Source organism: Macrobrachium nipponense, chromosome 40 (assembly GCF_015104395.2).
Source record: "Macrobrachium nipponense isolate FS-2020 chromosome 40, ASM1510439v2, whole genome shotgun sequence".
Lineage (NCBI taxonomy): Eukaryota > Metazoa > Arthropoda > Malacostraca > Decapoda > Palaemonidae > Macrobrachium > Macrobrachium nipponense.
In genome coordinates, this window is record NC_061101.1 from 11859357 (window position 1) to 11874613 (window position 15257).

The 15257-nt window shown below is 36.9% G+C and overlaps 1 protein-coding gene across 3 annotated transcripts in view; it reads left to right on the forward strand.

The window, feature by feature from the left end:
* LOC135211916 (apoptosis-stimulating of p53 protein 2-like) overlaps nucleotides 1-15257 on the forward strand; it is a 544239-nt gene that overhangs the window by 522983 nt on the left and 5999 nt on the right. For 2 of the 3 annotated variants that reach the window (XM_064245150.1, XM_064245151.1), the window contains exons 5-10: nucleotides 3486-3721; nucleotides 9384-9600; nucleotides 10096-10275; nucleotides 11090-11191; nucleotides 11477-11877; nucleotides 12106-12178. In XM_064245150.1, the coding sequence (XP_064101220.1) occupies nucleotides 3486-3721; nucleotides 9384-9600; nucleotides 10096-10275; nucleotides 11090-11191; nucleotides 11477-11877; nucleotides 12106-12178 (1209 nt within the window). Of the gene's footprint in view, nucleotides 1-3485; nucleotides 3722-9383; nucleotides 9601-10095; nucleotides 10276-11089; nucleotides 11192-11476; nucleotides 11878-12105; nucleotides 12179-14336; nucleotides 14388-15257 lie in introns of all 3 variants that reach the window. The other variant, XM_064245149.1, reaches the window with a different exon arrangement.

Genomic DNA, 15257 nt, shown 5'->3' on the forward strand with positions numbered 1-15257 from the left:
GTTGCCGACGTATTTTTGAAAAGGCTTCCATTTCTTTTGAGCGAAGTCTCATTAATATCTCATTAGGTGCCTGGAAAGAGAGGCTGGACTCGCTCTGGGGAATGTTTTTAAGGGGAGGGTACACGTATCGTTCTTCTTTGAGGAAATCGGGCAGTTCTGAGCGCCATGGAATCGTTTTTTTTTTCTTTTTCTTTTTATTTAACATAGCTGGAAAGATGATGGTTGCCTAACTTCATTATAAAAACCGAACCTTAGAGAGAGAGATTAGAGAGAGAGAGAGAGAGAGAGAGAGAGAGAGATAGAGAGAGAGAGCTCGGATTCGCTTCGGATTATCAGAAAATAAACTACTGCTTTTATGAAGTGCAAAAAGGGATATGCTTATGTTTTTTGTGGGTGGGTGGGGGGGTGTTTGTTGTTGGGGAGGGGGGGAGGGGGCTACCAACTTAATGCCGGAAGTTTCAAGATTGAGTTAGAGACGTCTCTCGCCTTAATCCACCTTAACTACTACTATATACTTCCTCCTCCCGCTCCCATCTCCCCACTACTACTAACTACTACTTCTCTCCCCCCCTCCCCCCCCTCCCCCTTCCCCTCCCTTCCCCTGCTCCTCTCCTGCAATCTATAATCTCTGGAGCCCTTAATAATTCCTCCATGATACGAGTACCTACTAATACCGCCTTAGCTCCAACTTTGCTAAGCAGCTTGCAAGAGAGACCCTTATCTCTCTCTCTCTCTCTCTCTCTCTCTCTCACACACACACACGGAAAAGAAATACATTTCATCGCCCACCACAAGAATCAATCCAGCACCAATCTTTTGGACTGGTGCATATTCGGCAGAAACCTCCGGTTCTCGTTTTCTTTGGGAGATCGACACATTCCCCGTTTTCTTTGAGGGTATCGAAATTCGCCCTTGACCCCCCCCCCCCTCCGTCCCCCCCCCCCCCTTCCCCCCCCCCCTTTAGAAATGGGGCGCTTCGTCTCTTCTGAATGTCCTGTTAGATGGAAGGACGTGGACGCAACTGGCGAATCCAAAGGAATTGGGTGATGGAAAAAAACAAAATGGGTGATGGGGAGGTGGGGAAGGGTTTGGGTTTGGAAGAATGGAAGGGGGGTGGGCCGAATGCCACCCCCTTCTTTTATGGACCCCCCCCCCCGGCCCCCTCCCCCCTCCCCCGGCTGGTTGAGTAAAGGAAAGGGCTTCTTTCCTCTTAGAAAATATACTGTCGGATGGATGTAAGGGATCATATTTTTGCATTGGATTTTTTTTTAATAATTGAAAAGATTTCTCTCTCTCTCTCTCTCTTCTCTCTCCTCTCTCTCTATATATATATATATATATATATATATATATATATATATATATATATATATATCTTGATCTTGTTTTTAAGACAATGCTTTTGTGCGTCTGTGTTTATCGTAAATTTATGAGCAAAAGCCAATAAAAAAAAACAATAGACAAAAATTATCACACTCAATAAACGTGTGAAAAAGCTCCCCCCACACCCAACCACCCCATCCAAAAAAAAAATAAAGTAGAATCCAAGAAAAAAAAATATAATTAGTTATTTGACAAGTACTTTTTTGTATAATGTAAAGTGTGCTCACACTTGCTGTGGGGGTAAGAAAATCTCGACTGTGTAAGGATAGGTCAAGTAGCACCTTGGGCGAGTTGTTACTTAGGAGAGAGAGAGAGAGAGAGGGAGGGCGTTTATCCTCGTATGTACATACGCATACACACACATACATACGCCTCGTAGCTTGTTGTCCAACTGGGCTCTTGTAGCCTTCATTAGGCAGTCAAGTTTGTAAAGAAATTGTAGGACTGTACTTTCTCGAGAGTCATCTAACGTTGTCGTAGACTGACTACTTACTTACTGGAATGTTATTTGTTTATCTTTTTATCTCTGCTTTTGGTGAGCGTGACTTACTTTTCTTCATTTTTTTTTTCTTTTGAACGTGTGCTTGTATTTTGTACTGCTTAAGAGTCTTCCTGATTCGTCAGTGATAGTTTGTTTTTTCTGGGTAATAATAATAATAATAATAATAATATAATAATAATAATAATAATAATAATATAACAATAATAATAATAATAATAAATAAAAAATAAAAATAGATAAAATAATAATAATAATAATTTCTATTTTACTGTAAAACTTTAAACGTTTTGAATCTACGTATTTATAGATAAAGTTTCTATTTGCTGAGATAATCTTTAATTTTGGACTTCACTTAATGCTCTACAAACTAGTTGTGCAGCGCCATATATATATATATATATATATATATATATATATATATATATATATATATATATATATAATTATGTGTGTGCTCCCTAAGCTGAAACCCAAAGAGAGAGAGAGAGAGAGAGAGAGAGAAGAGAGAGAGAGAGAGAGAGAGTCTTTCTCCCTATCAAATAAGCTCACAAGAAACTATCTGATATGCGCAAATATATAACACTTATTGGACAGCTGATAAGAATATCGGAAATTGAGGATGACAGCCCGTGGTCACTTCGCCCTTCCCTCCTCCCTGGTGGGGGGGGTCGCTCTCTCTCTCTCTCTCCTTGTTCTTCCAAACCTTCCCTCCCTCTTTTAAGACGCACTATACGCATGCACGCACACACATACATGCACACATGCAAGGTCTAGACCTTTAGACCTTGCATACATACATACATACATACATACGAGTACACATACGTGATGAATATGAAAGGAGATGAGTTGCTATTATTATTATTATTATTATTGATGTTGTTGTTGTTGTTGTTATTTTTGTTGTTGAGTGACGTAAGGTAGTTTATTATTGCCAATTGTTTAAAATCATAACATTATTATTATTATTATTATTATTATTATTATTATTATTATTTATTATTTTATTAATATTATTATTATTTTATTATTTTTATTATTATTATTATTATTGTAGTTGTTGTTCTTTAGTCACGTATTGTAGTGTGTTAGTTCCAACGATATACAATCATAGCCAAGCTTCCTATAATTATTATTATTATTATTATTATCATTATTATTATTATTATTATTATAGTTGCCAATCACGTGTAGTAGTTTGTTAGTGTTAGTGAATTTACAATCATAACCAACATTCCTATTATTATTATTATTATTTATTATTATTATTATTATTATTATTATTATTATTATATTATTATTATAGTAATTGTAGTTAATTTAAAGCCACAACTAGCGTTATTATTATTATTATTATTATTATTATTATTATTATTATTATTTATTATTATTATTATTATTATTATTATTACAGAATTTGTTTAAAAGAGGGTCTTCTTCCAAAATATTATTATTATAGTAATTGTAGTCAATTTAAAGTCACAAATAACGATCCCTATAAAATTATATTATTATTCTATTATTATTTCTAATTATATTACATCTAGACAAACCATCTAACGCTTACCTCTCTCTCTCTCTCTCTCTTTCCCTTCGTCAGCTGCCTGACGGGTGTGAGCTGACGGTGGGTGAGCTGCGCGACATGGCCAGCCGACAGCAGCAGCAGATCGAGACGCAGCAGCAGCTCCTGGTGGCCCGGGAGCAGAGGCTCAAGTATCTGAAGCAGCAGGAGTCCAGGGCGGCGGCCGTCGCGGCCGAAGCCGACCGTCTGCGCCGCCTGCGGGAGAGGGTCGAGGCCCAGGAGGCCAAGCTCAGGAGGCTGAGGGCGCTCAGGGGTGACAGGAGAGAGAGGAGGCGGAGGAGGAGGAGGAGGAGGAGAGAGAGGAGGAGGAGGAGGAGAAGGAGGAGGAGGAGGAGGAGAGTGAAGAAGAAGGAGGAGGAGAGGAGGAGGAGGAGGAGGAGGGGAGAGGATGAGTGGAGGAGGAGGAAAAGAGAGAAGGAGAGGAGGAGGAGGAGGAGGAGAGGAGGAGGGAGAGGAGGAGGAGGAGGAGAGGTAGAAAAAGAAGAAGATGAGGAAGGAGGAGGAGAAGAAGAAGAGGGGGAGAGGAGGAGAGGATGAGAAGGAGGAAGGAAGGAAGGAGGTGGTGAGAAGTGGAATGGACTGGTGAGAAAAGAGGTTGTGATGATTTAGGTGGTGGTGGAGAAAAGGAAATTATTATTATTATTATTATTATTATTATTATTATTATTATTATTATTATTATTATTCAGTAGATGAAACCTATTCATTTGGGACAAGCCCACCAAAGACGCCAGTGACTTGAAGAAATTCAAGCTTTGAGCTGTACTAAATATTGGGTTATTTACTATACCAATTAAACTAAATATGATACAAAGATAGATAGATAAATATATATATGTGTGTGTGTGAGTGGACAGTAACCTATTTACATTAAACGAAAACCAGACAAGAAATAATGGATGGAAACTAGAACTGAAGAGATACAACACATCCCATTGTGGGAACTTCCTCACATACGAGATATGTGACACGTGGAATAAACTGCCACCAGAAGTTGTAAACAGCAACAGTGTGGAAGAGTTTAAAAGAAAGCTAGACAAAATCATTAGGACACTGTGAATGCACAGTAAAACCTACTCCTACAGATAAGTGAGCACACGATGTCTCCTCGGATGGACTGACAAGTCTTTGAGACATCCTAATCCTTGTAACTCCTTGTGTGATTTTGTGTGTGTGTGTGTGTGAGTAGACAACCTCGATTTCTTCACACTTTTTGGATGCCTCGAGATCTCTAAATGAAGAAACTTTGGCGTCCCCTAGCGGGAACATTATGTTAGAGCGTCTCTAAGTCTTCGTGTGTTTCCTCGTCTGGAACTCTTAGGCTTTGAAGTGACGAGCGTATCAGAAAAATGTGGAGACATCGAGAAGTTATGAGGTCGTGTGTGTGTGTGTGTGTATGTAAAGACAAAGGACAAGAAGTCGAAAGGCCTTGCAGAACTCCATCAGTTTCTCTTGTCCTTCGTGGATCCTTCGTGGATTTTAACTTGATATATATATTATAGGATATTATATATATATAATATATATATGGTGTGTGTGTGTGTAATTTAAATTCCTTTTCGGGGTTTCCTCCATAATTTTAGAAATTTAAATTTGAAAAGGAGGCCAAAGAGACTTTATCAATATTGCTATAAAATTCTTCTGGCGCCAGTGATTTTCTTTCCCTCTACCACCAGACTTCGGCATTTTCTCCTTGCTTCCCTTTTCTTGTCCTTTTCATATTTACTTCCTCCTTTTCCCTTTCATTCTTCTGGCCTGGGCTAGATCTGGGCTTTGCGGTTGTCCATCCAACTGGGTTCTTTTGTGTCCCACCAAAACGGAGGACTTTGAATAGACAGCGATAATGAAAGAGAATATCAAAGAGGAGGTAAACAGGGCGATGCATTAGACGACAGACAGACAAAGAGACAGACAGACAGACAGACAAACAGAGAGACAGACAGACAGACGAAGCACTTCAATAGACAACGACGATGAAAGAGAGTCAAAGAGATGTTACACAGACAGTCACTCAGTACAAAACCACACGAGAACCGGGGTGGGTGCGGGGTGGTCGGGTTTTGGGGGTTGGGGGGGACTTGTCTTTCATGTCCGAGGATGAAAGCGGCCCCCCCACATTAATTAAATTCGGGACAATGTGGAAAACAGCCGATAATGGGGTAATTGACTGTAACCCAAAAACTTCGCCAGGCTGTTCAAACAAGCGCATTTTAATGAAAGAGTGGTTGGAAAATGCGCGTCCTGGTGTGTGTGCGTGTGTGTATGTATGTATGTATGTAAATGCACACATGCATATTCACATTGGTTTGTAATACATTCGGCATTAATGAATGAAGCTTTCAGTAACGCTTGTGTTATAGGCCTAGCACTCATGTCAGAGCCATGTTGAATACGCAGTTGTAATACATATTTGATCCACTTCTGCTAGTCGATTATATATATATTATATATATATATATATATATCTATATATATATATATATATATATATGTGTGTGTGTGTGTGTGTGTGTGTATCTCAAGTATAAAAGGCCCATAGTTTAAAGTTGTGTTTATAATAGCAAATAGATGAGAATATATAGCTTTTTTTAAAACAGAAAAAGGAATGTTTTGTCTCTGTGTGTCATCAGCAATTCGAAGAGTTGTTGCCAGCCCAGTGTTTACAATTTTTGCGTGGCTTGAAGTCCACAGCGTTAGTTGCCTCTTCAAAAGACCCGAATCTCCTGGCAGGGGTCTTTTTTTTATTTTTTATTTTTCTATTTTTTTTCTATTGCGTGGCATAAGTTGGTGACTGGAGGAGCGCTGCTTCGTTGCTTCATTTCTCGTGGGAGTTGAAAAACATTGGACGTCCCAGAAGCGCAGTTTTATTGGACGTTAGTTCAGGGATTTATAAAAAAAAAAAAAGTGAGAAGAAGAAAAAAAACTGTTGTGAAATAAGTAATTGGTTTTCGTCTGCTGTCCGTGAATGCGTTCTCTTGTGGATGGTGCGTCTGCGAGTTTGAATATTGGGTTTTCGTTTAATTACTATTGTTATTTATAGTTCTTAATTAGTTCGATTGTTTGTGTCCGTAAATGTTTTTAGATTGGGTCCAATTTCTCTTGATTAATTCGTATGCTATCATTCATGCTCGAGCGTCTATGTTTTTAGTACAAGTATTGCATCTACTAAATACGAGAATTCCTAAAATATTCTTCGACCAAAGGCAGTGGAACGAGCTAAAGCACTATCATGAATATATTAAGAGGAACCTTTGGAGATTGAAAGGTTAAGGAACCCCCGGACTATTTCGGGAATAATAAACCAAATTCCCCAAAACCGGCTGGAGAATCTGCCATTGAAAAGGTGACCAGGAAATGATTGTCAGTCTGGTTTCGTACCAGAGAAATCAACAAACGCATTTTTTTTTTTTATCAACAACAACAGGGAAAAGTATTGAGCTAATGGAGATGATTTCGTATATAAGTCGATCTTGAGAAGGCATTGGATTAGCGTATCCAGAGAGCTAGTTGAATGGGCATTACGAAGCCAAAGACACTTTTGAGATAGTGGTTTTGCTCTGCATAACAGCAGGTCTGGGACAGAGGCAGAATCAGATGTGTCAGAATTTGAGATGAATTCTTGTTTGTCTTAATAATTTAGGAAGCTACAGAGGATTGTATAGAGGAATCCTTTGGATGCCAGATGTCAAGAGGAGACCCGGAATGAAAAATGGTCCGCAAATCTTTTTTAAAAAAAAAAAAAGGTAGAAGAGTCGAATGAATATGAAAAATTACATCGCGAGAGAAGGCATTATGGATGCGGATATTTGACGTTGAGAATGCTATTGTTATCATGTATGCAATTTACACGCATATATACTAATCAACACGAACTTTCGATAGCCAGAGTCACATTAAAGACCTCATTTAATTAAAAACATTTAAACATGAAAGCCAGGCCTCGTATAATCCTCCCCAATTACCGCTCTTCAACGCATAGTTTACGACCCCGCCCGTTCGTGTGTCGTAGGTTTATTCATATAATATAAAAACGCGATGATGACACTCGCGAAGTCTAATCCTCCTAATATCAGCTAATGGCTGCGTTCGTTTTGACTAATCCCTCTGGGAGTCTTCGTTTGGAAAACCCTCATGTTTATTATCAGTATTAGAAGTGAATTTTCGTGCTATAGTCAGGTCTGTTGTCGATTAGTATTTATTGTTAGCTTTTGTTTTTTTATATATCTTAATAGTATTGTGAGTGTTTGTTTATTTTTAAATGTGTTAAGTTTTCAACATCTATAGTTTGATGTTTGAATCAGTTTCCGGAGTACACCGTAGTCCGGTTGACGTGTGTTTGTATGTCACTCTAAAATTATGGATTTCAAGTTGGTAATCGCTTCGTTTTTTTATCACAGTGACTTATCACACACACACAAATAAAACAATTGTTAACTTTTGTAAACATAAATACAACGAAAACACTCATAGAAACCTCTTAAAGTTGAGTCATGGGAAATGAAACTAAATTTGACGTGAGAAAAAGCAGCCTGGAAAAAATTATTGGGCAACTTTTGTGAAAATGCCATTTTAGTAATTCCACAAAAGAGCTCCGTACGTACATACCGATTATTAATGAAATATTGTGACTGAACAGTATAGACAATTGTGTATAAGTAATGCTATTGTAAAGATAAGAAAATCACGGTCCCTATAATTTAAGAAATTACACCATGATGCAGGTAAGAGTTAGGTAAAGCATTTTCCCGAAAGAATGCGAGTTTGTGGAAGAAGGAAATTGAATAGGAATTTAGCAACAAGTCCAAATTAAGACAATGGGCTGGAGTGTAGCAGTCTATACCCAAAATCAAACGGGAGTAAGGACACATATGATCCAAAGGCGCCATAACTGCAAGCTCCAGCCAGATTTTTCAAGCAACGCCAAATTTCTTAAAACCTATACATGGCTACATGATGTTTGAAGCTAGAGCAAAAACAGGCATACAGTTTCAAGCATTTAATCACGGAACTACAGCTCCCAAGAGAAGGCGTTTCTGGTACTTAATCCTTGGTTACCCACAATGCATTCGCACAAAGTCCGATTGGGAATACCGTGACAGTATCGAGTTGTTAATGTAAACAAAAACTTACACAAAATTCCAACATTTCCAATGAAAGATGCCTGTTTTAACGTCAGTTTTCTCGGTAATTATTACAGTTTTTCAAATTATCTCACCTGCACTGCACTACACTGTATACACCCTTTTCTATATTTTCAGACAAGAAATTTCATAGATAATTAGAAACCCCAAATTTTAAATGATTTTTCAAATTGCTCAGAAGACTCAAAAGGAATAGTTATATAGTTCTACCTATAAGCCTAACCGTGGCTTTGAAAATTAAAAATATAAGGAGAGATTTCTTTTGAAGTATTCCCTGTGGGGATTGGGGAGAGACATAGGTAGTTTAAATATAAATAGCCTGGGTAGTAGGTAACTTGAAGTATGGATGTAACTTTTATGACAATCTGGATTGATTGGAAGATCATGTATCAAAGCCATCCGAATACAGATGAAGAAAGGATGGTTAATCCTTTTAGTACGAGTAGTAATGTACTTACAAGAGCATAGCTAACATTACTACACCCAGACCAAGGTTTACACCTTGACCCAGACTGAGAATAGGTAGTGTCAAGTAAAATCAACTTCCAAGAAAGATAAACAGTTATTGTAGGATACCATATGAGTCATTATCATCTCATAAAACTGTAAAAAGATCAAAAGTGTTATCAAACCCCATTGGTTCTTGTGAAAGATCACTCTCAAAGCAGTTTTTTTGCTCTGCAGTACACTAAATGACCCCAATAAATATACCAATAGAGATAAATAAGTGTGTTTTTTGTGCAAATCCAATTTTCATCTTTGCTTTTTGCTATCAACAGGTAGAAGCAACTCGCCTTAACACTGCTTCTCTCACGACGGACCTAGATGCCATGCGGCATCTCTTCAGCGAGAAGGAAAAGGAATTAGTTTTGGCCGTTTCAAAGGTAGAGGAACTCACGAGGCAGCTGGAGGAGCTCCGTCAGGGGCGCTCTCCACTCAATCCAAATAACCAACACCACAATGAGCTGGACAAGCTGAGACGAGAGCTGTTGGTAAGGAGGAAGTTGCTTTTTTGGTGTTTATATATCACCTTTTGTTATACATATCTCCACATTTTGTTCCTTATATTTCACATCCAATTTTTGCCATATTTTTATATTTTTAAGAGATACTACCTAGAGGTGGGATTACCAGCCTCGTGACTCCCTTTCTAGGTTAATCAGACCTTATGCCAGCATGACTGTGTCTGGTGTTCAATTGTGGTCAGGGTGATGATGATGCAGTGCTAAAATCAGTATTATTACTTCTGTGTAAGAAGTTAAATTAGTATATGGTAGTGAAGTTTGATGTGCTCATAGATCTTAATTTGAAACAAATTTATTTAGAGAAGTTAGATTTGCAAAAGCAATTTTTGGATTAAAAACGCTTGTACCAAATGCTTTATCTAGGTCCCCAGTGTCTACACTTACGCAATAGTTTTGTATGAGGACATTTCATTAAAAACCATTTTAAATGTGTATACTTTACCCAATTTGTTTTTTTCACAGTATCGTAATAGTGTGAACAGAGAAGCTTCGGCACGGGTGGATGCCCAACGGGAGACCTTAGCAGCACGACGTGATGAGATAACCCGAATTGACAAGCGGATTGCCGAACTTCAGCAGCGCCTGCATCGAAAGCGGATTTTGAATCACCAACTTGCCTCACAAATTACAGCTGCAACACAGGTACTTTACCTTGACTATGGTATAATTGGTGTAGAAGTGTTTGTGATTGATTTGCTATACCTGGTATAATTACACTAGTACTGTAAGGAGCAGGTCTTAACATATATATGATACTATATGGCAAAACTTGACAACTGATCAAATTACAGTACTATTTATGAAATACAGATTTTTCTGGTAAAGTTTTAGTTGCACATATTGACAATATTTTTTATTACCTGAGGTTGAGTTTTAAGTGCACAATATTTTGTAACTACTGTATTGTGATGTTTGTCCTTGCTTATTGTCTACAGCTCATTAAACTAAAGAGTTTGAAAACTTTTTTGGTTGAATGTAATCTAAGCCTATGGTGAAATAAAAAAAATGTATATTGTATAGTATTCCCTCCATAGATTACTAGCCTGCTCTCAGTTGTCCATATCTCTGTTGGGTCTAGCCTTTAAGTCTCAAAAAAATAATTTATATATTTTGTATATTTTTAAGCCAGTTGAATTTTTTCTAGAACAACTGACTAGGTATATGGATAGCCCATTTATATTTAAAGTGTACTGTAAATGTATAACATTGACAGTCATGCATTACAGGTATTTTTTTTATTAGGTCCCCATGTAAATGCCTCGTATTTCAATATTAGAATGAGGTAAACTGTCTTTTTCAAATGTTCAAAGTGAGTGCAGTCAAAATTCTTGTAATCAGATCTATGAATAAAATGTAATTCAAAAATTTTACTTTAAAAGCAATTACAGTTAGATCTTAGGTTGGTTATTGATATTTATTTTGGTAAATTATAGTAAAATTTTCTCACGGTTTACAGGCTAAGCAGGCACAATTGAAGGCTGTACAGCAGAAAGCTCTAAGAGATGGTATTCATAGTGAGAATTCTGCTGATGATATCAACACTCCAGACCATCTCAAGGTATGGTTTTTGTTCACTTTTCACAGTGGTTTTGATTTGACGTTTAATGATTGAAGACTTAATTTAGCTGGATCAGCAACACAACGTTTTAGTTGCCTCTACCTAATATGAAATTTTCCTAGTAAATAACAAATTGTAAATAAATTTCCATGTATGAGTATGTGAAAAATTCTTGTCATTGATTTGTTAATGGCAGCGCTTTCATTTTACTGAACTTTATGTAGTATATGGCACGGGTAGTTAAAGAATAGTATTGATATTGAATATATTGTATCGTACTTACAGGTACCTCCCAGCGAGGACTTAGGAGAGTTTGGTCCCAACAAGAATGACCCCAAGTACCAGACACTTCCATATAACACTAAGTTCTCAGTGACCTTCAAGACGAAGAATGGCCAGGGTGGAGGAGAATCGGACTCTGCTCCCACAACTCCCACCGGCATTGCCCCAGTTATTGCCATGCCTGATGCAACTACATCTGTTACCACTGCGCCTATCATTACGTCAACCACTGTGCCTGTCAGTAGTGCGGTAGTAACGAGGACTGTCCACAGCATCCCCACACATCCTCCGTCCCGTGGACATGCCCATGCACCCGGTGCATTAAATCAGTCGCAGCCCCTACAGATTTCTCAGCAGCCTTCTGGACCAGTTAAACCACCACCTAATCCAGCAATGACTCCAAGGTACAGTACTTTATTTTTGTGGGATTCACCATAATGTTTTCGATATACAAAACAAGTTTGTGTATATGTATGATTCCAGGATTATTGGTTCCCTTTCTATGTTCCTGTCTTTTATCACTTGTCCTACTGTCTTCCCATATAAAGAGTATCAATGAAGAATATAAGTGAACATTAAATCAACTTGTCTTTAATACTTTAATATAAGATAACATTTTTTTTTCTTTGTAGGGTTTATGGACCAGTGGCTCAACAGTTTAATCAGAGGACACAACCACTTGGTTCCAGTACAGGACCAAATCAGGTAAAGTTCATCACGGTACCTTATTTGAATGTGCATTTGTGTGTGTTATGTTCTTTCTCTTAAAAACAGAGATTGGAGCAGCATTTTTTTTTTTTACAAACATGGTATTTAGTAGTTACATATTAACATTGTGTTTTGAAAGCTTTTGTCTAATCCATGTTGTACTATGATTGTTGGTGCACCCTTGTAAAATACTGTTTGGTTTGGTTTTGCTTCTATTTGAAATTTCTTGAAAATTCTAGTGACTTTCCTATTGTTGACATTTGTTCTTTTATTGTAATATGCAGTAGATCTGGCAAATTTGCCATCATTTCCCCTTTATGGCCTTAGAAGTGAAATTAATTCTCTCCACTCGTATGTCCGTGCTCTTTCTGCCTGGGGCCCTCCATTAGCTTCTATGTTTTCTGTTCCGCTTTTCTGACTGTTGTTCATCCCCACTCATCCTCGTCCAAACCATCTTTGAGATCTGTTTTATCCTGCCTCGGGACACTACATCACCACTTCCTCCTTTGTGATACAATTTTCCCAGCATACTTTGACTATGAATCACGTCATTCTGTTTTTACACCTTTTCAAAGCCTCCATTTTCTTTTAAATAACAGGTATGAGTATTTTTCTTTTTTTCATTGTGATTTTATTTATTGTTTTATTTGATGATTTTTATGTTATGGGTTAAAATTAATTTATTCAAAAATGTCAAACATAAACATAACTGGCAGCACTTTCCACAAAGAAATTTAGACATAAGACACCAAAGCATAAAGGGCTCTGCATTTTGCAAACATTTTTAGGTTTCTGAAGTTTCCCATCTCCCATGGTTTTTAATTAAAATAAGTGCTCAGAAAGAACTCCTTTTCACTCATAAAATTATTTTGAAACTTTAAAGTTACTGGCAGTGAAAACCATTGTCAATATCCCAAAAATTATACAGTATAATTTAAAACTGTTTTTAAAAGAAAATCAACCACCTCATAAAATGAAGAGTATTTTTAAAAGCAATTTAAATTACAGGTTGTGTGGTCATATCCAGTTTATGATTGTAATGTGTATTGAAATTATTGATTACCATACTTTAGATATTATTGATAGTTCATGTCAGTTTCTCATTGTACTTAACATAAATCTTATTGGTGGCACATACTTGACCAGTTGGGAAGCATAGTCTTTTGTTTATCAATTCAATACGGTACATATTCAACATGCAGTAGCTATAGTATCCTGTTGATATACAATACATTTTATAAGTACACAGTATGTTCATATTCTTTGCATTTATTTGTTTGCTATGTTTTGCTAGGTGCATGAATTTTGATAGTACAGTATTTAGATGCCTGTTTGGTAAAGGCTAAGAATCCATGAAAACTCCTCCATGTTTGTTCAGTGGAGAAAACTTGTCTGTCTGCCTTATTGAAATTATAATTTAATTGAAAGACACACTCAGTTGATAAATGAGTTAACTGGTATTTAATACTTGTAAAGTACATGGGGAATATAATTTACTGGCCATTCATACTGAAGGACTGCTGGATTTTTTAGTAAATTTGTACGTACTTGAAAAGTTCCATCGACTGGAGACTGTGATTTTCATTGTTTATAATCTCTCTTATCCCAAAATATGCTTTCATGATTATTTATAATACCTTTCCTCAACCTTTTGATGTTCAAATCAAGATGATATGTCAGTGAGTGACTTTTGTAAAAAAAGGAAAATGTACTCCACAAGTGAATCATTTTCCATAGGTCAGAAATTCATCATTTTTACAGGATGAAAAGTAACATACTAAATGGAAAAGGAAGTAGTAAATGATGAGAAAATGAATACTGATATAATTTGGTCTTTGATCTCAAAATCCAGGAATATTGTACAGTAGTATTTACTCTTTAACACTTGCTATTGAGGAGTCCAGCATTGTAGCACTATTAATGGCAGGTTTATCCCACTTCCATGTTACTGTCAAATAGGAGTTTACTACAACTGCTCCATGCTGTGTTTTATCAATTTCATGCTTCATTTGGGAAAGTTTGACAGCCATAGCTCCATTTTTACAAAGGTGTTTTTGGAAATATACCCTAAGGCTTATTGTTTTTGTTTGTAGTGTACTGTAACTGGTTGGTAGCCTAGTTGGTAACTAACCCTAATCCCTTCTTTGCCCTCCAGGACTCACGCCCCCTTCTACCCCCTACCTCCCTCTCTGTCTCCTTCAATCAGGTGAGTTTTCCAACTAACAGCAAAAGGTCTTACTCTACGAATATTGGTACTTTCTCAAGAGTTTAGCCCGAGCTTTGATGACTGATCAGCAAATGTTTTAGTGAATCTTAACTCTTGGAGTGTGTAATTAATAGAAAAAAAATACTTTTGTTCTCCTACCATCAAACTTCAGAAATAAGTCCCCTATCATTGCTGGTTTTGTGTTAATGTTACATAATAACATGAAAGTCGAGACAGCCTGATCTGTTGCTCACAACCCATGGGTTAAAAGAAGTGATGTATATGAATTGCAGTTTTCGTTGATTTTAACAATTTAAGGACAGTTTTCAATAAACTGAACAATTTGTGTTGAAGCCTTTGTTATTTGTGACTAGTTAATGCTGAATGTAACAAATGCACAATATGTAGAAAGCCTTCACTAGGTCTTAAACAGAACTTTTACACGTTGGTTATGGGCATTTTAGCTAGGTTTCTGTGTAACAATTTATCTTTTCTGAAAATCCTATAAATCCATCCAGTAATTTCACCAAGAATTGAGTTTATTTTTGCCAAATATATACCATCTTTGTTAAGGTTGCCAAACCAATAAAATCTTTGTTCATATATTTTTAGTTTGCAAACTCATTTTCATACCAAAATATTCAGCTATAAATATTGAAGGCTTGTCACAATACAGTATCATAACTCTTGAAATAGTCTCAGAATTTCTTTTAAGCTTCTGTGGTATTTTGCAATGTTATTCTAGTACAGTACTTTGCCTTTGGAACAGACACAATTTTTATTGTTTTCTTGTAGTAACCAGTTTATATAGATGAAAACAAATACTTCTCCATGAAATATCACATTTTGGTTAAATAAAGTAAGGGAATC